The 23488-nt window shown below is 46.1% G+C and overlaps 1 protein-coding gene, 1 long non-coding RNA gene and 3 other non-coding genes across 11 annotated transcripts; 4 read left to right on the top strand and 1 right to left on the bottom strand.

The window, feature by feature from the left end:
* Positions 1 to 394: 394 nt before the first annotated feature.
* LOC105748940 (uncharacterized) lies at positions 395 to 6290 on the top strand. 4 transcript variants are annotated; one of them, XR_004480384.2, is made up of 5 exons: positions 395 to 482; positions 653 to 805; positions 1003 to 1042; positions 1512 to 1718; positions 2638 to 3555. It is a non-coding gene; the product is annotated as an uncharacterized LOC105748940 (long non-coding RNA). The 4 variants fall into 4 exon arrangements; XR_007469830.1 differs by adding an exon at positions 5216 to 6290 and having other exon boundaries at positions 438 to 805; positions 2638 to 5083; XR_007469831.1 differs by adding an exon at positions 4635 to 6290 and having other exon boundaries at positions 440 to 805; positions 2638 to 4537.
* Positions 861 to 923, top strand: LOC117199191 (small nucleolar RNA SNORD48). Its single transcript, XR_004480388.1, has one exon. It is a non-coding gene; the product is annotated as a small nucleolar RNA SNORD48 (small nucleolar RNA).
* Positions 1344 to 1410, top strand: LOC117199190 (small nucleolar RNA SNORD52). Its single transcript, XR_004480387.1, has one exon. It is a non-coding gene; the product is annotated as a small nucleolar RNA SNORD52 (small nucleolar RNA).
* LOC125960332 (small nucleolar RNA ZL8) lies at positions 1749 to 1829 on the top strand. Its single transcript, XR_007469927.1, has one exon. It is a non-coding gene; the product is annotated as a small nucleolar RNA ZL8 (small nucleolar RNA).
* On the bottom strand, positions 2059 to 23417 carry NEU1 (neuraminidase 1). Of its 4 annotated transcripts, none has more exons than XM_033418020.2 (7): positions 23086 to 23417; positions 22455 to 22647; positions 21468 to 21730; positions 20674 to 20856; positions 20264 to 20486; positions 6760 to 6902; positions 2059 to 4705 (listed from the first exon to the last, which is right to left on the bottom strand). In XM_033418020.2, the coding sequence occupies exons 1-7, from the start codon at positions 23245 to 23247 to the stop codon at positions 4505 to 4507; spliced, it is 1368 nt and encodes a 455-aa protein (XP_033273911.1). In that variant the 5' UTR covers positions 23248 to 23417; the 3' UTR covers positions 2059 to 4504. The 4 variants fall into 4 exon arrangements, 2 of the variants coding, with proteins under 2 accessions (XP_033273911.1, XP_049572396.1); XR_007479941.1 differs by lacking the exons at positions 2059 to 4705; positions 6760 to 6902 and adding exons at positions 12346 to 12795; positions 18956 to 20158 and having other exon boundaries at positions 23086 to 23413; XR_007479942.1 differs by lacking the exons at positions 2059 to 4705; positions 6760 to 6902 and adding exons at positions 12346 to 19173; positions 19525 to 20158 and having other exon boundaries at positions 23086 to 23413.
* Positions 23418 to 23488: the final 71 nt, after the last annotated feature.

Below are 23488 nucleotides of genomic sequence, written 5' to 3'. Positions count from 1 at the left end.
GACAGGTCTTGCAAATTCAGATTTCGCTCGCTAGACAGAGCAGGGTGACAGTCCCTTGGTGTGACCCCCGAATCCAAACCGGGACAAGTGAGAACTAGAGAGTAGTCCTTTGGTTACACAAGCAGGGACTAGACTATCTGGGAGGCCATCCAGGAAGAGCGTTCAGCTGCGCGCGCACCTGGCAGCGTCGGGGACGTTCTCCGGCCTGGCCAGTAAAGTCGCCTGTTTTTTGTTTTTCAAAATTCACAAAACATCTCCGAATATTTGCCCAGAAGAATGTGAAACGTTCACTCATGGCCTCTCTTTCACTTAACTTTAGTCTTGTTTGGACAAGCTATGGGGAAAACTCTGAGGGTCGAGATAGGCATCTCAGAAGACAGCTATAGGCCCGTCAGGCCCCGACGCCACGCCGCCGTAAATAAAAGGCCTGGCCCAGGCCTCGTCCTTCTCTTTGTGCAGTGAACTCGTGGATGGGGAAGATGGTGGGTTTGGGTTCCGCGTGGCGGCAGCTGTGCAACCTTCCGAGAGGAAGGCGACCGCCTGCGCCGTCTTTGCACAGCTGCCAGCGTACAGGTACCTCAGTACCTCAGGGCCGTGTTGGACACTGAGGGGACCGAAGTCTCGGGCTGAGCAGGATGGACTGTCATTACAGACTAGAATTTCTGATGTCTCTGTGACTCCACTGGTTGGAACTGACCCAGCCCAGGGCAGGGAGACTCGTCTGGTAGTCGCCCTGGCTTCTGCTAACTCACTGGTTTCTTCCCAGGCCCCTGATTCTCGAAGGAGGGTCCGCAGCGCGTCGAAGGTGAGTGGATTGTGCGATATGGAGTGGCTGGTGGTTGTACTGGCGGAGGATGGGGGGTGATGATGATCCCAGGTGATTCTGAGTGTCTCGCTGACGCCATCACCGCAGCGCGCTGAGCACCTCCATCCCCCGGGTTGGGATCCCTAGTATTTGGCCTCGGGGAAGCCACTTACTCGTGTGTCTCGTTTCTCCATTAGGGGTTTAAGACGTTCACCGGTGTGTTATTTTTGAATAAAGGTGAGTGTTAGGTGTGCGGGCGCTCTTAGTATCTCTCACGTTTTTAACTCCCCAAAGTTTTGTCTAAGCCTTGCTAAACTTGCTTTCTCCACTTGTTTTTCTACTATAAACTACCTTGCATGCTGGGCCTCCTTGATGGAGCTGTTCTCCGCAGTTCTAAATTTGTTTCCTACTCCTTTTGTCTCCAGAACTTCCCATCCCTGAATTCTTAATTTGCTAGATCCTTGTACTGGGGCTGTTGTCTTTGAATGTTGTAGATTCCTTCCCGTAATGGCTTCCCTTGATCCAGGTCTCCCTAATTGGGGATGATGATTTCTCAGACTAGAGTCTCTGATGCTGATTCTGATGTCAAAATTAATTTCTGACTCATTTGGGGAACTGGATACTTGGAGTTTTGAGAGGAGCCAATGGGAGGGCTGTAACTCTCTGCTTGTATTTCTCATTGGTGGTCCTGCTTTCATTTTTCTAGCTTGAGAGCTTTGGAAGCCCAGCAGGGGCAGTGCCCCTTCACAGAGATTCAGGGATAGCCTGGTGGCTGAAGGCCTAAAGTTTGGAATTTTCCTCTTGGAGAAGTGCTGTTGGGATAGCTGGGATGCCCAGGTAATGGTTCCTGCCACTTCATCAACAAGCTGTGACAAGAAGTGGAGAGTAGCGTGCCTTCTACCTGGGTACTGTGGTAAGTCTCTTGCTGGTTTTTCTACCAGCTCCAGAGTGGTAATGGTGACCTGGGTGGACTAGAGTCTCTGAGAACTTCTGGGGATCTTTGAAACCACCTGATCCACTCTTATGCTTCTTTCCACACTGTGTGGCAATTCCCCTGCCCACCCAGACTTTTTTTTTTTAGAGTAAAACTGGTATATAACTACATTAGTTTCAGGAACGTAGCGTTTTGTACATTTATATACACTAGAAAGCGATCACCACCATAAATCTAGTCACCGTGCAGTTGATCCTTTTTGCCTAACCACCTTTTTCTCTGATAACTACCAACCTGTCCCCCTATCTATGATTCATGCTTTTTTTATTTTTATTTTTAATTTTTTTATTTTTTGTTGTATGCGAGCCTCTCACTGCTGTGGGCTCTCCCGCTGCGGAGCGCAGGCTCAGCGGCCATGGCTCACGAGCCCAGCCGCTCCGCAGCATGTGGGATCTCCCCGGACCGGGGCATGAACCCCTGTCCCCTGCATCGGCAGGTGGACTCTCAACCACTGCGCCACTGGGGAAGCCCCATGCTTTTTTTTTTTTAATTTTATTTATTTATTTATTTATGGCTGTGTTAGGTCTTCGTTTCTGTGCGAGGGCTTTCTCTAGTTGCGGCAACTGGGGGCCACTCCTCATTGCAGTGCGCGGGCCTCTCACTATCACGGCCTCTCATTGCGGAGCACAAGCTCCAGACGCGCAGGCTCAGTAGTTGTGGCTCACGGGCCTAGTTGCTCCACTGTATGTGGGATCTTCCCAGACCAGGGCTCGAACCCGTGTCCCCTGCATTGGCGGGCAGACTCTCAACCACTGTGCCACCAGGGAAGCCCTAGATTAATGCTTTACTGCCAGTTGCTTGCATGTTACTAATATGTGTTGCTTTTATGAAATTTTAGAATTTTGCTGACACAAAGGATATTCTTTACCTGGTGTCGGACACATCCTTGGAACTTCACGTCTTTCCTGCATTAACCCGCGTGAGCAGCTGTCAATCTCCTGGGGTGGAGGAGACTGCCTAGAAATTTGGGGACCAAAATCAATTAGGTGGCCTTTACTTCGTCTTACCCAAAAGACTCCAATAAAATATTTTAAAGCAAATAAAAAATAGATTGGTCTCAGTGAAAACAAGACGGTACAGAAAGGTTAGGGACATGAAAGGTTAAGCACCAGTGAATGAGCATCACAGTTGACATCTAGCTGTACCTCTTTGCAGCCACATACAAAAAGTAGATTTGCCACATATTGACACCAGTGTTAAGGATTTCTAGATTGATTGTGGTAGTATTCTTATATTTGAGGTTTTTATTACGCCATTGACACAGACATCCAATTTGCCTTTTGATCAATTGGTGAAAACATAGGTTGTCCAGATATATTTTAAAAGAATATACTGGTGGTTGCCAGGGGCAGGGAATGAGGAAATGAAGAGTTGCTGTTTAATGGGTATAGAGTTTCCATTTTAGAAGATGAAAAGAGTTTACGGGGATGGATGGTGGTGACGGTTGCTCAATGTGATGAATGTGTTTGTTACCACTGAACTTTTATGCTTAAAAGTGGTAAAGAAGGGGGAGGGGGATAGATTGGGAGATTAGGATTGACACATACATGCTACTACATATAAAAAAGGTAACTAATAAAGAGCTATTGTATAGCACAGGGGACTCTACTGAATACTCTGTAATGGCCTATATGGGAAAAGAATTTAACAAAAAAGTGGATATATGTATAGCTGATTCACTTTGCTGTATACCTGAAACTAACATGACATTGTAAATCAACGATACCCCAATAAAAAATTTTTAAAAAATGGTAAAGATGGTAAATATCATGTGTATTTCACTGCAGTAAAAAAAAAAATGGGGGAAAAGCATACTCTGTGCTCCTATTTGTCATCTTCATAAAGGAGATTCCCCACCAGCGTGTGAAGAGTATGCTGCTGTAAGGCTGTATTGTACATTAGCCAGCTTCTGGTAAGGGGGCATTTGAGTTTCTGGTCATGGTATATACCAGTGCTGATTCCCTATTAATTTGCACCCATTTGAAGTTGTGTTGTAGAATACATTTACAAAAGTAGAATTTCAGAGTCAAAGGATTTGGGCATTTAAAGTAATGATGTATGTTCCATAAAGTTGTCCCAGTTTATACTCGTAACAGCAGTCTCCTTCAGAGTGCCTGTTTCTCTATCTGCCATCACTACTCCAGGTGGATTGTACCAGTTTGTGTACCTAATAATTCATTTTTTTAAAAATAATTCATCTTTTAAATAACCACATCTTTTGCATCTGTTTTCCTATGGAACGTTTCCATCTTGGTCCCCACTCAGCAAAGATTTTTTCCAACTTTTATTTTCCTTAATCGTCTTTGCCAGGCCTTTTTTTTTTTTCCCGTCCTTGAAATTGCCCTGTTTGGTACTCTCTACAGGACACGGTTCCTGCTCCCATTGCTATTCCCTGACCACGGGTTCTGTATAATCTTAGCAGCCACCATATATTTAGTGCTTTGGTCTGTCCTAGGCTTTTTATGTGTTTCACTTCATTGAATCCTTAAAACCTTGCAAAGTAGATATGTATCTATCCTACCTTGCAAGCAAGGAGAGGAAAGCTCAGGGATGTTAAATAATTTGCTTAAGGTCACAGAGATAGGAGGTACTGAGGCCCCTGGGCTGGACACTGGTGTTTGTCAAGTGGGAGTAAAATTGAAGCTTGGTTCTCACCCAGACACTCCAAGGACAAAGCAAGTGGCAGAAGCTGAGCTCTGCTGAAGTTAAGAGATAAGATGACCACTCCTGAGGTCAAGGTAAACTTCCCTGTCTACACATGAGCAGGAAGGCTCCTTGGGGGTCAAAAAGGGAGGGGGCACCACCCCATAATAAGTGTGGACACACCCCCCACAGGCCTCTGCAGTGGAATCCATCTTGGCAAAAAGCTGCACTCGCATCTTGGGGAGGGTCCTAGGACTGGTCAGCTGTGAAAAAAGAAAACGATAATTGGCTAAAGGTAACCAAAGACCCGGAAGACCCGTCCTATGTGATTTAAATCGCCCTTTTCGCTACTCCTCAGAGAGGATGCCCATATCCTTTCTCTCCGTGTATTTCTGCCTTGCTTCTGTCTTAAATAAACTGTTTCTCTGTTTGCTGTTCTCCCAATTGTGTTGTGTCTCTAATAATAAACTTTGTATCTGTTCTTACAGTTTTTGCCTCCTTGAAACATTCTTGCTTTCAAATGGGGCAAGAGCCAGGGAACTTTGCTTCTATCCTCTAGCCACTGGTGGACTAGCTGCTAGGTTCTATTCCCGGGCAGGAACTAAGATCTCTCTTCAGGACCACTCACTGGTCTCTCCAAGGTCAGTGTCAGTCAGGATTCAAATTCCTTTCTGTCTAGTATATAATATACCTACGGCCTAGCTTTAAACATTTCCAATAACTGAAGTAAACCTTTCTTTGATTCCGTTTTTCTTTTTCTCCCTCCCACTCAGAGGATGTCACCCAGCTGAATTGTGGCTGTATCATTCTTTGGTTTTGTACTCTGATTTCAATGCGTCCCTAAAATATTGTTTGGTTTTGTATTTTGTATCTTTTTGAGCTTCATAAATATGGACTAATACTCCACGTAGTTACGTTGCAGCTTGGTTCTTTTTTGTTCACATACTTCCCTATAGTTTAGATTCTACACTTCCAAACACATTTCTGCCCATTTTTATTTAGGCAAAAACCAAACAATTCTAGGTTGACGGGTGTCTCTGGGTAGTGTACATGAGGACTTGCATTTGTAAGTGCATTTTTCTAGGGTGACAGTATCACATACGAAGCACAGGGGACTGGTTAAGATGTAGGGAGCCAGACTGAATACTTACAGCTGTTCAACTTTGGCTGAGTTACTTAGCCACTCTATTTCCTCATTTGTAAATGAATAAAAGCGTACCTACGCTTACGGAGTTGTTAGGTTTAACTATATGTAAATGCACTTAAAACTGCCTAACATAGAAAGCCTTATTTAGGCATTAGCTACAATTAGATTATTCCAAATAGCTTAGACATTAGCTAGCATAGCCTAGTCAGTACCTCATCCAGTTTTCCTTAGTCCTTGACATTACTATAAAATGGTCAACTTCATTTCTTGTCCATAGGGTCTCTTCTGCATTCTCTTGCCCTTATTTGTATGATCCAAGTCCTGCCCTAGGTGTTCAGACCCTCCTTCCTGTGTCAGTCCCAGGTTTAGAGTATAAGACTGAGGGACTTCCATGGTGGTGCAGTGGTTGAGAATCCAGGGGACATGGGTTTGATCTGATCCCTGGTCCAGGAGGATCCCACATGCCACGGAACAACTGGGCCCGTGCGCCACAACTCCTGAGCCTGTGCTCTAGAGCCCGTGAGCCACACTGCTGAAGCCTGCACACCTAGAGCCCGTGCTCCACAGCAAGAGAAGCCACTGCAATGAGAAGGCCATGAGCCGCAACCAAAGAGTAGCCCCCGCTCACCGCAACTAGAGAAAGCCTGCGTGCAGCAACAAAGACCCAACGCAGCCATAAATAAATAAATAAATAAATAAATAAAAACTGATTGAGCTACAGCCATGGTGAAGATGGTCATGTGAACTTTTCTTAATTCCAGGCATGGAAATCACTTTGCAGTCCTCTCATTCTTGAGCCCCACAGCCTCTTCACAGGGGTGACAGTGATTTGATAAGACCCCTACCCCAAAGCACACTGAATCTTCTTCACCCCCAGGAGCACTTTCAGAAGTAACCAGTCCTCCCAACCCACTAGGCAGATCTCACAACTCTCTAAAATTAATCTACGCAGAGCCTGGCCTGCCATCTCAGCTACTGAAGACCGTGAGCCTCCCAGGCCTGTTTCCCCAGGCCTCTCATCCCTGGAATCCTTAGCAACTGGCCAGTGCGCAAGCCCCTCCAGAATGATACCTCTACCTGCCTGTTGCTTGTGCCCGAACCCTTGGAGTCTCCGTGAGTCCTGTTTGCATATTCTATATCCAATTTGTCAGCAAATCATGCTGGCGATACCTTAACACCAAAATTTGGCCGCATCTCACAACTCTGCTGCTCCTTGACTCTGGTGGGATCCACCATCGGCTCACTTCGCTCCTCTGTGTGATGCAACAGCCTCCAACAAAGCTTCTGGATATAATTTGGTTTGTGAGGAAATCCTAGAACCAAGAAATAAAAACTGTTTTGGACATTGTTTGCAGGAATATAACTTTATAGAATCCCTTTGGAAAACAGTTTAGCAGTACCTACTAAAAAGGAGGCATGGTCTCTTCAACCCAGTGTTTCCACTTCTGGTGATGCACCCTAAACACTCACATACAGATACAAGGATTAATATACACATCCTTGATAGTACTGTTGGTTAAGGGGGAGAAAAAAAGGAAACCAAGTGTTCTCCAATAGGGAAATGGGGGTATATTCATAAAATACACCATGTGTTACATGCACCAGTAGGATGACTAACATACCAGAGTGGATTAATCTCACAATGTGAAGAAAGAAAGCAGATGACAGAAAAACAGTATGTCATGCTTAAAACATTTACCACTAAACAATATATTGTTTAAAGTTCCTAAGTTCCTACTGTATAGCACAGTATATTCAATATCCTGTGATAAACCGGATAGAAAAGAATATGAAAAGGAATATATATATATATATATATATATATATATATATAACACAATCACTTTGCTGTAGAGCAGACATTAACACAACATTGTAAATCAACCATACTTCAATAAAATAAATTAAAAATATACACATATTGTTTGGAGTTAAGTATCATAGTAAAAACAAAAAGAAATGCATAGCACTGGGGCTTCCATGGTGGCGCAGTGGTTGAGAATCCACCTGACAATTCAGGGCACACGGGTTCGATCCCTGGTCCAGGAGGATCCCACATGCCGCGGAGCAACTAAGCCTGTGAGCCACAACTACTGAGCCTGTGCTCTACAGCCCGTGAGCCACAACTCCTGAAGCCCACGCGCCTACAGCCCGTGCTCCACAATGAGAGAAGCCACCACAATGAGAAGCCTGCACACTGCAACGAAGACCCAACACAGCCAAAAATAAATAAATAAAATAAATAAATTTATATATATATAAAAAAGTATAGGATTGCTAAATGCTAAATTCAAGATGGGGTGGGCAGGGACAGTGATATACTCAAGGAGGTGTATAGTCAAGGAGGCTGTATGGGAGCTCGTTGTGTAATTCATATTTTCGTATGTCAAACTACTTCTTAATAACTTAAAAAACAATGTTTGGGACCTGTGAATCCCAGAGGGCTGAGCACAGGCAAAAGCTTAAGTCAGCCCCAGGGACACCTCCAGACACAGGGAGCTCCCTTGGAAGACAACCGTTCTCAGGATTAGCCAGAACATCCCTAGGAGAACAAGTCAGGAGTCGCAATAACAGGTGACTTTACAACTAAGAAACTCAGATGACAGCACGCTTGGAGACTGAAGATGTTCAAAGAGATAAAGGGGCTCATTCAATCCATTGTGCAGAAGAGGGCATTATAAAGTAGGAGGTGGGTTTGAAAAGGAAACAAGTAGCAATTCTAGAATTGAAATGAACAGGTAAATTCATAAGAAGCACAACAAACAGGTTAAATAACAGACCAACTGGATAGAGAATTAGTGAACTGGAAGAAGAAATCATCCATAATGTGGAGCAGAGAAAACAGAGATGAATATGAAAAGGAGTTTTTAGGAAGGGTGAAGTGAGCTGCTCCAACATTTGGCATTGTTGCCTTCACCTTGCTGGTCTGTTAGAATGCTGCAGCCAGAACAGGCGCAGGCACCATGGTTAGCTCTGTGCAGTGGCATCTATGGGCATCTGGCTTTGAGAAGCTCAGGGCCATCTATTACTTTGTTTATTGTAGTACTTTCTCGACCATTAACATCCTACTTGCCCAAGACAGTCTTTCAATTGTGTTATTTCCCAAAGAGTAAGGACAGAGAGATTATCCTAAGGGTTAAAGTACCTGCTGATGCTTCAAATGTTAAATTTTATTGCCCCCAGTCAGGTGACTCTCAGGTGGAAATGGATCACATTCCAGGCTGGCTATTGCCTGTCATTAAACCATTAAATTCTAAACATAGTGAAGATAGAGATGTCAGCCAATAATCAAACCCAGTTATGTGCTGATGGGTAACAACATGGGAGAGGGAGCTGTCTTTAAAGGGCCTTGCATCAATGGCGGGCACCACCCTGGATGGGGAGCCTCCCGTTTCCCAGCACGCAGAGAGAGGCCTTGCTCCACAGTGGGTTGATTTCTTCTACAGGAGGCTGAGCAACCATTACAAAAGATTGCTTTTTAAACTTTTTATCAGGAAACTTTTCAAACAATAGGAAGAATGTAAACACTCATATACCCACCACCTAATCCAACAATTGTCAACATTTTTCCATATTTGAAAATATGGCAAATGGCAAAAATATATATTAAATTATATATGTGCGTATATACATATACATACATATAAATATAAAATATATATATTTAGCAGGCTCATTTCAATGTGAATTATAGAGATCATGACATTTTATGCTTAAATATTTCAGCATGCATATCCACAGTCTAAGGACGTTTACCTGTATATATACTTTTTTTTTTTTCTGCGAGGCTTGCAGGATCTTTTTTTTTTAATATATAAATTTATTTATTTATTTTATTTTTGACTGCGTTGGGTCTTTCCCTGTGTGTAGGCTTTCTCTGGTTGCAGTGAACGGGGGCTACTCTTTGTTGCGGTGCTCGGGCTTCTCACTGTGGTGGCTTCTCTTGTTGCGGAGCATGGGCTCTAGGCTCGCAGGCTTCGGTAGTTGCAGCACGCGGGCTCAGTAGTTGTGGCTCGCGGCCTCCAGAGCGCAGGCTCAGTAGTTGTGGCGCACAGGCTTAGTTGCTCTGTGGCATGTGGGATCTTCCTGGACCAGGGCTCGAACCCGTGTCCCCTGCACTGGCAGGCGGATTCTTAACCACTGTGCCACCAGGGAAGTCCTACAATACTATTATACCTGAGAAAATTAATAATTCCTAATATTACTTAATAGTTAAATCAATACTCAAATTTTTTCAACTGTTCCCCAGATATCTTTTATGGTAATTGTTCTTTTTTTTTTTTTGCGGTACGCGGGCCTCTCACTGTTGTGGCCTCTCCCGTTGCGGAGCACAGGCTCCGGACGCGCAGACTCAGCGGCCATGGCTCACGGGCTCAGCCGCTCCGCAGCCTGTGGGATCTTCCCGGACCGGGGCACGAACCCGTGTCCCCTGCATCGGCAGGCGGACTCTCAACCACTGCCCCACCAGGGAAGCCCGCTAATTGTTCTTTTAAAGAGCCAGTATTAATTGATTCAAGGATCAAGCACTTTCTTTCACTGTTATATCTTGTTAGTCTCTCTCTTTTTTTAATCTTTACTTATTTACTTTCTTATTTTTGGTTGTGTTGGGTCTTCATTGCGGCAGGCAGGGTCTCCGTTGCAGCACGCGGGCTCTTCGTTGTGGCGCACGGGCTTTTCTCTAGTTGTGGTGTGCGGGTTTTCTCTCTCTAGTTGTGGTACACGGGCTTCGTTGCCCCGTGGCATGTGGGATCCTAGTTCCCCGACCAGGTATCGAACCTGTGTCCTCTGCATTGGAAGGTGGATTCTTTACCAATGGACCACCAGGGAAGTCCCTTGTTAGTCTCTTGATTCTAGAACAGTCCCCTTCTTTCTGTGACAATGATCCTTTGAAGAGACTAGGCCAGTTGTCTTGTAGAACATTCCACATGTTGGCTTCATCTAACTGTGCTCTCTTGGTGTTTTTAACTTGTTCCTCAACTTTCTGCATTTTCTTTAACCTGGAAGTTATACTTAAAGGACTAATTAGATTTTTTTTTTTTTTTTGGCTGCACCACACAGCCTGCGGGATCTTAGCTCCCCAACCAGGGATCAAACCACTGGACCACCAGGGAATTCCCTTAAAGACCTAATTAGATTCTGATTACATGGTTTGGGCAAGAATGCGTCATGAACGACACCATGTATGGCTGCTGTAACAAATTACCACAAACTTGGTGGTTTAAAGCAACAGATACTTATTCCTTCACAATGCTGGAGGCCAGAAGTTCAAAGCAGTTTCACTGGGCAAAAATCAAGGTGTCCACAGGGCCTTGCCCCCCCAGAGGCACTATGGGAGAATCTGTTCCTTGTCTCTTCCAGCGTCTGGTGGCTGCTGGCATAACCTGGCTCGTGGCCACATCACTCCAGTCTCTGCCTCTGTGTCACGCTGCCTCCTCCTCTTCACTTGTGTGTATTGCATCCTCTTCTGCCTCCCTCTTATAACGATATATGCGATTTCATTTAGAGCCCTCCCAGATAATCCAGAATTATCTCCCCATCGCAAGACCCTTGATTTAATCAATCTGTAAAGACCCTCTTTATCCCTGTATAAGATAGCCTTCACAGGTTCCAGGCATTAGAGCATGGATATCTTTTAGGGGATCATTTTTTCAGTCTACCATGTGGTATATACTTCACAGGGCCTTGTGTCAGGGGGATTATAAAGTCTACTTGTTCCATTATTCTTTTTTATTTTTAACATCTTTATTGGAGTATAATTGCTTTACAATGGTGTGTTAGTTTCTGCTTTATAACAAAGTGAATCAGCTAAACATATGCATATATCCCCATATCTCCTCCCTCTTGCATCTCCCTCCCACCCTCCCTATCCCACCCTGGTTCCATTATTCTTTTTTTTTTTTTTTTTATTCTTGACCTTAGTTTGATCGCCCGGTTACAGTAGTGACCCCCAGGATCTCTTCATTGTAGAGGTGCTTTTCACCCTTGTGAGTGGCAAGATGGGTTAATTCTTTGGCACTGTTACCAAACCAGGTTTGTTTGCCTGATGCGCAGCAAGCCAAACGCTAGGTTTGCAGCAGAGAGTTTATCCACAAGGCAGCCAACTGACGGGATGAGAGAACAAATCTCAAATTTTCTTCCCAAAAAGGCAAGGGGCTTGCGGTATTCATAGGATAAAGCTGAGGTGCGGGGAAAGGTAATTAGAGATAAGAGAAAGGTGCTCAATCAACGTTCTGCACAGACACAACTAAGCTACAGGTTTCTTCTTGGGACCTACGTTCAGAAAATGGCTGTGTTAGTATGCGCTGAGGGTGAATTTTTTGTCCTTCTGATGTCAAAATGTCACGAAGCAGACACTCTGTGCCCAGACACTCTGCATGCCCAGATGGAAGGTCAGTGGTCTTAACCAGTCTTAACTGGTTCTATCTTGAACTGGACACAGACAACTCCAAATCTCAAAAAAACAACTTGGGCAAACACTGTTTAGGCTATGTGATGCTCAGAGGACATGCAAGGTTTTTGTAAAAATGGAGTGAGCTTGATCAGTGAAGGCAGGTTACAGTTTATTATTTATTAATGGCTAACGGCTGACTACCCTTGGTTTCAGCATCTTGTGAATGAATATCCAGTCTCCATCAACCTTAACCTAATGATTTTGGCATCCACTGATGATCTTTGCCTGTGTAGGGGAGGAAATAGTTTTCCTTGACCCTCTTAGGGTCCCTGGCTGGGTTTGAAAATCAACCTGACAAAGACAGATTAACAGGAGAAAAGCATACACATTTATTTAAGTTTTACATGACACGAGACTTCATAAAGAAATGAAAACCCAAAGACATGGCATACTTGCTTTTACGTAAGGTTGAACAAAAGAGACAATTGTGGAAAAGTGTCTAAACTATGGGGGGAGGCTAAAGAAGGTAAGAATTACTTTTAACAGGTTCTGTGTGTTTCTTTTTTTTGGTGGGATCTTAGTTTCCCAACCAGGGATTGAACCTGGGCCCATGGCAGTGAAAGCGCTGAGTCCTAACCACTGGACCACCAGGGAATTCCCAACAAGTTCTGTCTGTATAGAATTCTCTTGGTCGCCAACTTCTTGTACTCCTGGTTCAGGGAGGGCACCTTTCAAATGGGAATTTTCACTCAAGTTTGCAAAATGATGATTTTCCAATTTGATTATTCTTTCTACACTTATTTGCTGACATTCTTCTGTAAAACAAGTAATAAGTCATCTCATCAACTCGTACTTTGTCTAATCTGAATTATTTTTTCCTACTGCAAACGTAGGAGAAATGATTCATTCTTTTCCTGTATTTACAGTATTGTGTGTGTAAGGGGTTGGTGTAAAATTGTCCTCCAGGGGTGGCAAAGGAATTCTCCCTCTTTTTTGTATACATGGGTCCAGGAAATTTCCCTGTGGTACCCTTGACCTTATCAAATGCCTTGCTGAGACTCAGATGTGCAGAGGCACTGGCCTTCCCCTGACCTCTCCTTTTAGAATCTTGGCCAAGGAACATGTTAGCTGCTCTCTACCAGGCTCCCACCTCCAATGGCAAGGGCATTACAACGGCTTCAGGGATTCCAAAATACCAAAACCAAGCTTGGTGGAGGTTAAACAACACACCTCCCTTAAATTGGTTGATAGGAACATCACAAAGTTAGGTGGACTTAAGATACTGAAGCATAAAGCTGACTATGCATCTTCACTCTTCCCTCCAACCTCATCCTCTTGATGCACGTTGGCATTCGCTCTGGACACCACCTTTGTGGTTGTATTTTTTTAAATATATATATTTATTTATTTATTTTTGGCTGTGTTGGGCCTTAGTTGTGGCATGCGGGATTTTTCGTTGCAGCGTACGGGATCTCTAGTTGTGGTGCGTGGGCACTCTAGTTGTGGTGCATGGGCACTCTAGTTGTGGAGTGTGGGCTTAGTTGCCCTGCAGCATGTGGGATCTTAGTTCCCCGATCAGGGATCAAACCCGTGTCCCCTGCATTGGAAGGCGGATTCTTAACCACTGGACCACAGGGAAGTCCCTTTGTGGTTGTATTTTTGCCAAGTTACCCAGAGGTCTCCATTTATCTTTTTCCTTCTATTTATTTATTTGTCCCTTTTATTTCTTTCTATTTCATTTTATTTTATTTTAAATTTTCCTTCTACTTACTATTATACACAAAAGTGTATATAATAATTATGTACAATTTAAAGAAGACTAATAAACAACATGTACTCACCACTGAGCTTAAGACCAGGTACTGCTAAATGTGTGGCTGGCAGACTTGGAGGCCACAGGAAATGTGACTTCTGGTGTTAATCCCACGGGAGTATGAACTTTTTGTTAGGAATTTTCCAGATACTTTTATTTATTTTCCTTTTCTTTTCCCCCCCTCTATCCAGAGCAAAGATGGAGGCCAGTTCGCACACTGAAGATGCGGCCTTTTGATACTTTATTTACAAAGAGTAGTCAGCCTGTGAGCTGTAGTTTGCCAATTTGACTTTTTTTTAATTGCACTGAAACATGATTTATCTTGATTCCTGAGTTTTTTGGTGTTCTCTTAAATTTTGCACCCAAGGCAGTACTGCTTTCCCACCCCGGGGCGGGGGTGGGAAAAGTGCTCTTTTTTAACTTTGTCAACTAAAAAAAAAAAATAGTGCAGGAGGCTGCAAATAAGAAAAGAGTTTATCTGGAGTCTTAAGAATTGCAGTTAGGGAGACACAGATTCGGGTAACCCCAAAAATGCGTTCCAAGGAAAAGAAAGAGTCAGGGGCTCATAAAGACACAAAGCCACAAGGTTGTTAAAAGTTGCCTGGCGAGAATTAGGATTGACTAAGTCAGAAAATATTTGTCCACAGGGAATCACAGGTTGTTTTAGGGTAGGGGTCTGATAAGTAGACTGTCACGAGTTACTTTATATGTATCTTGAGTTTCTAGCAGGTGTTCTGGATGACTTCATAAGGTCAAAAGGTCAGATTCCATCCAGGCTGAGATGTGTATAAGTCACATTTCCTTAATGGCCTCCCAGCTCCATTTTAGAGAGCTCTCTTAGAGTACCAACTCCATTTGATTTTCCTTTCACAATTTCCAGAACTTTTCAGGACCTTGGCTTTATATCCTGACTGCAAATCTGTGATCCACTGTAATCCTGATTTGGTCACTGAGCATTGACTGATGTCCTCAGGGCAAATGCCAGCTCCAGGGCTCATTTGTTTTTCTGGGTTCTTGCTGTCCATTATTTATGGTTTTTGAAGATTTCCCTTACTTTCTCACCAACAAAGCCCTACAGTAAAAATGTGTTTTTTTTTGTTTTTTTTTGTTTTGGCCGAGCCACGCGCCTTGCGCTATTTCAGTTCCTGGACTGGGGATTGAACCTGGGCTCTCGGCAGTGAAAGCGCAGAGTCCTAACCACTGGACCGCCAGGGAATTCCCTAAAAATGTGTTTTAAAAAATATTCTATCCAGAATATTAGGAAAGGGAAGATCTACCCTTTCCTTGTGGTAAATTTAAGTCCGTTTTTGTTTATTTTTTGTGTGTGTGTGTTTTTGTTTTTTGTCAAAAAGAATTGCAAGCCTATGTCTTAGATCTTCTTTCCTAATCCTTTTTTGGGGGCAAAAATGATGAACCTTGTCCTGCTCCTTCCTGATAATGACTTCTGGTTGTGAGGACTGAATTGGTGAGAAACTGTACCTGGTGCCTGGTCCCTGGTATTTGCTGCTCAATATTACCTGTTAGGCTCCTTCTATTGTTTAAGGGCAGCCTGATAAACAGGGAGAGCCCAGAGCCCTTTCAATGCCGAGCCAAGGGGCTGGGGGGAGGGGTGAGAGGCTTCGAAGGGGGCAGAAGGGCCTGTGTTAGGGGGTTAGGGCTCCATGCTAGAATTTCGCTGCTGATCCAGGTGGCACTCACAGGCTGTAGTTTTCAAAGTCCACTTTGTCCTATTTGTACAAATAAGCACATACCTTCCCCTTTCAGTCTCCTGCCACTCCTTCTAATTCCTCCTTTATATTAAAAGAAAAAAAGCCAACCAACTGACAATTCTTCAGTCCTTTCTGCACCCCTGACTTGTGTTCTAACCCTGGCTTTCAAACTTGAATGTGCATTAGAATCCCCTGGAGGGTTTGCTAACACACTGAGTGCTGGGGCCCACCTCCAGAGCTTCTGATTCTGCAGGTCTGGTGGGGAAAGGGGTGGTCAGTATAGGGGGAAGGTCAAGCGTTTCTAACATGTTCCCAGGGAGTGGCTGCCACCTACCTGGAACCACACTTAGAAACACTGGCCCAGCTCCTTACCCATGCTGGACTTGTCTTTCCTCCTGTATTAAGCATCCACCATGTGCTAGGTGTTGTGGCGGGGTTTAAGATGCCCAGGTAAACAGGCAGGTTCGGTCCCTGCCATCTTTTATGGTTATTGGTGTTTTTTAAACACAAATTCTTCCTGTTGAAACAGTTTCTCTTTTGAGATCTTTTCTTCAATGTTTTGAAATCTAGTCTTCCTAAGTCTAGGCTAAAACGTCTAAGAGACAGTTTCTCAAAGTGCAGCCCAAAGACCGCAGTGTTAGACTCTCCTGTAGTTCCTTTTAAAAATGCAAGGCCTGGACTTCCCTGGTGGCGCAGTGATTAAGAATCCACCTGCCAGCGCAGGGGACACGGGTTCGAGCCCTAGTCTGGGAAGATCCCACATACCATGGAGTAACTAAGCCCGTGTGCCACAACTACTGAGCCTGGGCTCTAGAGCCCGTGAGCCACAACTGCTGAGCCTGTGAGCCACAACTACCGAAGGTCGCACACCTAGAGCCCCTGCTCCGCACAAGAGAAGCCAGCACAATGAGAACCCCGCGCACTGCAACGAAGAGTAGCCCCTGCTCGCTGCAACTAGAGAAAGCCCGTGTGCAGCAATGAAGACCCAACACAGCCAAAAATAAATAAATTTATTTAAAAAAAAAATGCAAGGCCCTGCAAAGGAGGCAAGAATATACAATGGAGAAAAGACAGTCTCTTGAGCAAGTGGTGTTCGGAAAGCTGGGCAGCCACATGTAAATCAATGAAGTTAGAACACACCCTCACAACATAGAGAAAAATAAACTCAAAATGGCTTAAAGACTTAAATATAAGACATGACACCATAAAACTCCTGCAAGAAAACATAGGCAAAACATTCTCTGACATGAATCATACCTATGTTTTCTTAGGTCAGTCTCCCAAGGCAATAGAAATAAAAGCAAAAATAAACAAATGGGACCTAATCAAACTACAAGCTTTTGTACAGCAAAGGAAACCATAAACAAAATGAAAAGACAACCTACGAATTGGGAGAAAATATTTGCAAATGATGTGACCGACAAAAGCTTAATTTCCAAAATATACAAACAGCTCATATATCTCAATAACAACAAAATAAACAAAACAAAAACAACCCAATTGAAAAATGGGCTGAAAACCTACATAGATATTTCTCCAAAGAAGATGTACAGATGGCCAACAGGGACATGAAAAGATGCTCGACATCGCCAATTATTAGAGGAATTATATGTGGAATCTAAAATATGACAAAAATGAACTTATCCACAAAACAGAAAAAGACTCCCAGACACAGAGAACAGACTTGCGGTTGCCAACGGGGAGTGGAGGCGGAGAAGGGATGGATTGGGAGTTTGGGATTAGCAGATGCAAACTATTACATATAGGATGGCTAAACAACAGGGTCCTACTGTATAGCACAAGGAACTATATTCAGTATCCTGGGATAAACCATAATGGAAAGGAATATGAAAAAGAATATACAAACATATAACTGAATCACTTTGCTGTACAGCAGAAATTAACAACATTGTAAATCAACTACACTTCAATAAAATATATTAAAAAAAAAAAAAAAGCAAGGTCCTGGACTGATTCTAGAGACACTGAACCTACAGGCAGGTTTGGGGTAGGGCCAGGACTCTGGTTTATAATGACTCCACTCCGCCCCCTCCGGCGGGGGGAGATCCTTCCTTGAGGAGCCTCTCTCTTAGCTGAGGGTTCTTGGCTATGAAGAAGGAACATGATTACTTCCTTACAAGGCCCCTGCCATGTCTACTTCACGAGGCAGTAGCTCATGTGGCAGACATTCATGGTATCATTTCCTCTATCTCCTCCATTATTTCTGATAAAGTTGTTAGCAAGACTTTCTCAGATGTGCATTTTTAGTGGCAGGCAGTGGATAGCAGATGTCCCAGTTGCTGCAGATGCCACCCCCCTCACTGCACTTCCTGCGTCATATCTATTCGTCCACCTGTGTTAGAAGAGCAGAGCCCGCCCTCCCCGGCCATGCTGCCTGTGTTCGTCTCCCATAGATTCTGCCTCTGTTTGTGTGTCCTGTGTGGGAACAATGTGGTTTACTGGCCAAGGTAAAATATTACATCAGGTTACTCTGAGACCTGGCAAGTTAAGGGGAGAAATGAAGCATTTATCCTGACTTTCCCATACAAATCATGCTTCAGGGTAACCCAACAGCCTTGATGAGGGACAGTTCCTTTTTACTAAAGAATTCCAGCTAATAAATGAGGACAAAATAATAGAATTCAAAAACCAACATTTCACAACCCCTCATGAAATACTTGATTCAGGCAAAACTCATCTGTGGATGAAACTGTCAGTTGGAAGGTTGATGGGGAAACCTTACAAAGGAGGGGTCAGGCTATGGCCATCTGAACCCATCACTCAATTCAGCTTTACTCAGAGAGGGACAAGCGGGCAGCACTTGCTTCCTGAGGGAGCACAAGAGGAAACACAGAGCACCTGGGAAGGAATCTTGTCCCCCCCCTCCCCCCGCTTCCCTCACCCAGTGGAATCTGAATCTAATTAAACCTTCAGGTTTGATAACTGGAAATACAAGAGATGGAGGAAAAAAGTTAAATGACACTCGGAGGAAGAAACAGATGAATCCAGAGAGTGGAACGTTCTACAGGACAATGAACATATTTCTGTGTAGACGGTATCAAAAAGAAAAAAAAAAAAAAAGAGAGAGAGAAAGAAGAGAGGATAGGAGGTGTACCTACTGTAAACTGAGATTTAAGAAACATCAAAATGCAATGTGCAGGGACTTCCCTGGTGGCGCAGTGGATAAGACTCTGCACTCCCAATGCAGGGGGCCCGGGTTTGATCCCTGGTCAGGGAACTAGATCCCACATGCATGCTGCAACTAAGAGTTTGCATGCCACAACTAAGGAGCCCAGGTGCTGCAACGAAGATCCCACACCAACAACGAAGATCCTGCATGCCGGAACTGGAACTAAGACCCGGCACGGCCAAATAAATAAATAAATAAGCAAGCAAACAAATAAATAAATAAATATTTTTTTAAAAAGAAAAGAATGTCTTGAACATTCCTACCGTCTCATCCAGGCATTGCATTTTCTTTCCATATGGAGAAAAGCTGTGGCTGTCCCACTCAGCTGTTCTTTTCACAGCATCTCCTTTAGGATGAGATGTTGTTGTCTCACATAATTGCCACAGTGCTCATTTCTCTGCCAGGCTGGCCTGGGAGAGGCTTCTCATCTGCATTTAACACACCTGCTCCCTGTTTCATGGAGGACAGTATCTCACCCCACCTTAGAAATACAAAACAGCCAGTTTTTAATTATCTTATGAGGCTCCTCCTCCTTCCCCTCATTACACTTGTTAAGAGCAAGTTGTATTTCTGTGATAAGAAGGAATGCGAAAAAGAAAGGAGGATCTGATTTGCCAAAGTCACAGATTTCCACAGGCAATAAGCACACCAGCTTCCTCCCCAAAACTCACTCCCAGTCCCACAAGTGTGCACGAGGAAAACAGACATGAAGATGTGCACTGACAGAACCACAGAGACTCTGCAAATATTCATTCTCCTTCATTAAGAACGTTAAGTTATAAACATTTTGATTCATACATAGTCAAAGTGGGTGGTGCACCTCGTTCCTTACCTTGAAACCAAAAGTCCTGCCCTTCTGGAACTTTCACCAACCCTCTCCAAAGCCAGTATCTTACCCCAAAGAGGTAAGCCTTCCCCAATTCCCTGAGTTCACATTTATTGAATGCTACAGGCCCACCTAGCCCTGTCCAAGAAAAGGACCAATCATTGCCCTGAGAGGGCAGACCCAGCAATGTGGAAGAGAAGTGCCCCCACGTGTGGGCAGCTCTTCCTATGTGGGAGAAGCCAGGTTTTTAGTCCTAAGGAATGATTTCCCTGTCAAAGAGAAGTTGATTTTGCAAAACGCTAGACTCTAAAGGAAGGTGGAGCCGTCTTCTAGGCTCCTCCAGTAGACCCTCTACAGACCCATGGTCCTGAGGCTGAGTCCAGGGCCTTCTATCCCCTTGGCAGGTGTACAGCTCAGAGTGTCCCATAGACGCTGACTTTGGCCAGGGAGATGCTCTCTATGTACTGTTTCCGGCCTTTCTCATACAGGACATAGAGTTGCGGGGCCTGGTCCTCCCCGCCCACACTGCCCTCCAGGGTTGCCAGTGAGGAGTAGCCACTGGGCCCCGGCCACAGCTGAACCGTCTCCTTCTGCCATGAGGTGCCATTGCTGAAGCTCCAGCGCAGGGTCAGGTTCACTCCTGGGAACAGCAGCAGAGTCAGGGGAAGGAAGGTCTCCCCCTAGAGAAGGCCTCCTTCTCTAGGTCACGGGGGCTCCTCGCCGACCCCACCTGGCAGATACTCACGGAACTCTGGATGGGCTGGGTTGGAGAAGAAGACAATGCCGGAGTTGGTGGCCACAGCCCCTGCGGCTACCACAGGGTCCACGAGCTCAGGGTCAAAGGTCACATCACGGGGCCTCAGAGTATCACAGGCATCATAGCTGCGGAGGATGATTCGGCAGCGGCAGTGGTAGTTGTTCTGGTTCCGGGCATTGATGACCACTGAGCCATCGGGGAGCTCAAAGGGCTGAGCGGAGAGAAGAGGGCTTCAGGAAGACGCAGGGTGGGGGCGGGGCGAAGGGCCCTGTCCCTGAGGGAGCGAGGCTGGGTGGCACGGAGCTGGGCAGCCAGGCCCGGGGTCCGTGAGTGAAACGGTGCTCTGGAGGACAGAGCAGGTTGAGCGGGTGGGGGACAGCCCATGGACTCCTCCTGACCTGGCACTCGTCGGGGCTGAAATCATTTTCCCGCTTGGGCTGGCCATAGGGGATGCCGCTGACCCCACTCCCATAGTGCCAGGAGGCGCCGCGGTCATCGCTGAGGAGGCAGAAGACCCCGTCCCGCTCCAGCGTCCCGTGGCCACACACAATGAGCCGGCCCTTCCGAGGCTCCCGCTGTTTCTGTGGGAAAAGGACAGGGGTGCCACAGACGGAGACATTGAGGGGGCTCAGAAGCAGGGGAGGGGAACCCACCACCTCCTAAGTGTGAGGACACACGTTGTCCCCTTCCGTTCTGTCCTTGCTTGCTGAGGGTTCCACAAGCATTACAAACACCCACTGTCTGAATTAAGAAGCTCTTTGGCAGAATAAGCTCCTTCGGGACATCCAGGGTGTACTCTGGACAGGCTGTGCATAGGACAAGGGGGCCCAGCCACAGGGGGAGATGGGAGCTTAAACCCAACCTGTGTTCACAGGCCAAGCTGTGGACCATGGCACAGGCTTGTGTCTGCCCAAAGGAGGGCTTTCTTCTAATCTGCACAGGACTTTCTAACTTTTTTTCTAATCTGCACATGGATCAGTGCAGCCCTGTTGACAACCCCCAGATGGTAAGCCAATGGCAAAATTCCACCTTCCCTTGGTAGGGTGTTCCTCCCAGGATGTCCCTTTCTTCCAAGGAATGCCACCTAAGACAGAAAAATCTGACTTCACAGGATCTTCTCTTTGCAAAGGAGTCCATTAACGGGGCAGACTCTCTATGAGGCACCTCCCTCCACCCATCTCAGGACAGAGACCTGAATGCCAGAGCCCGGTCCGGGGGCAAACATCTCAGTGCCTATGTCCAAGGAGAGGTTCCGAGGCGAACTCCAGGAAATGCCGTCATCCTTGCTCCACACCAGCATGGTGGAGGCCACCTGGCAGCCAGCCTTGTGAGCACAGAGGGAGTAGAAAAGGAAGACCACTCCTGTTGTTGTATCGCTCACCACTGCCCCCAAGTTCAGCCCATCTGGGCTCTCCCCATCGTCCACAATGAAAGCTGTTGGAGACCATGTGCTGCCTAAAGAAAAAAGGGAAGAAAACCAGGGTGAGCACTCTGGAGGCTCCCTTTCCACCACTCGCTGCAATTTTCACCTCCTGCTAGGGACCCAAGGCCTTATGATGGCCCCACGAGACCTGCCCCTCCTTACCTCTCAGACCTTATCTATTCTACCCTTGCTCACTCCATCCAGCCGTACAAACTCCTTCTCATTCCTCAAATACTCCCCTCCTTGCGGGGGGGGGCAGTGAACTCTGTCTAAGCTTGTTACACCTGCCTGGCTCTTCTTCCAGGCTCACTTACCTCCTCTGAGTCTGCTCAAATGTTATCTACTCAAAATTACAGTCAAATTCTGGCACTCTCCATGCCTCTTGCCATGTTTCATTTTTCTCTACTGCACGTATCAGCTCCCAATACAAAAAATACATTTACTTAGTTATTATGTTTATTGTCTGTCTCCCCACACCCCAGTAGAATATAAGCCCTGTGAAGGCAAGGAATTTTGCTTTGTTTTGTTCATAACTGTATTCACAGAACCTAGAACAATGCCAGGTATATAGTAAGTGCTCAGTAAATGTCTGAATGAATGTTTAACTCCTTGGTGAGCCCAATTTCCAGATCACTGCCCTGGACACCTTCCCGCCTTAGGTTCCCTCTACTCTTCAGGGATCCAGCAGCCTCAGGGCCCTAAAGCAGGTCAAGCTCCCCACCCATCCAGCCTCTTGTGACCCAGGCATCTTTATACCCTGGTCCGTGGACCTCCGCAGAGCAATGAACTTAGCTCCTTTATCCGATGCTGACATTTTCCTGGCCTCAGCAAAGGCAAGGAGAGTGCCCCGAGGAGTGGTGGTGATGAGCGGGATGCGGAAGGTGTCCACAGAGCCGATCTGCTTCCCGCTCACCCACAGCAGTTGCTCCATGGTCACAAGCGGACGAACCTACGAAGCGAGGAGAAAGGATCAACAGAACAAACGTGACTTGGGGTTTTAGGGTGAATGAATAGCGGCTCGGAGTCAGGTTCCCCTGGGAGAGGCAGGGTGATGGGGATCCCGAGTGGGAGAAGGGGTCCCAGAACAAGGAAGGGGAACCCTGAGGAGAGTTCGGAGCGAAACTGGGGGCTCGGAGAGGGGGAGGGACTACGAGGGGACAAGGAGCCCTCAGGGACAGGGAGACCTTAAAAGGGTAAGGAGCTCGAAAGAGGAGACTCAGAGGGAAAGAGGACAAGGGCCCAGAGAGGGAAAGGGACTGGGAAAGGAGGGAACGGGGTCAGAGAGTTCCTCGGAGGAGAGGGGGCTCAGCAGCCTAGGTCCCGGGGTACAACGGGGCACAGACCGCCTGCGTGAGTCGGGGATGGGGCTATGCGAGGGGTGACTCACCAGACTGAAGTCGTCCTTTGCCCTGGCCCCGACTCCTGCTGAAGACAACAGCAGCAGGAAGATCGCGGCAAACACCTGAACCCTACAGACTCCCCATGATCCCAGCATTCGCGGTCTCCCGGGTCTGCCCAGGGGCACTGTGCCGGGTCGCTCCGCAGTCATCTCTCCCTCGCGGCAGCAGAGACCCTGGCCCCCCAGGACTAGACGCGGGCTGGATTCGTCAACTGACCCCGGCCCTTTAAACGCTCAGCTGTCACCCTCAAACCCGCCCCAATCCCAGCCGGCCCGCCACGCTTCCGCGACTCTCTTTGGCCCTGGCACGACTCCCCACGTGACCCTTCAGCGCCTCAGAGCTTCCTCTTTCCAATTGGCCCCCATTGAAGCGCCGGAGCGCGTGACCCCG

This window comes from Orcinus orca, chromosome 10 (genome assembly GCF_937001465.1).
Source record: "Orcinus orca chromosome 10, mOrcOrc1.1, whole genome shotgun sequence".
NCBI classification, from domain to species: Eukaryota; Metazoa; Chordata; class Mammalia; order Artiodactyla; family Delphinidae; genus Orcinus; species Orcinus orca.
Note: the sequence above shows the minus strand (reverse complement) of the source record. Positions and strands in the feature narration are given on the sequence as shown.

Excerpts from the sequence above, each read along its gene's own strand:
- NEU1 (XM_033418020.2), bottom strand. The coding sequence starts at position 23,247 with ATGACTGCGGAGCGACCCGGCACAGTGCCCCTGGGCAGACCCGGGAGA. Across the intron at positions 21,731-22,454 it reads GCGGAGGTCCACGGACCAGG|GCAGCACATGGTCTCCAACA; the intron begins GTATAAAGATGC and ends TTTTTTCTTTAG. Across the intron at positions 4,706-6,759 it reads GGCCAAATTTTGGTGTTAAG|CTGACCAGTCCTAGGACCCT; the intron begins GTATCGCCAGCA and ends CTTTTTTCACAG.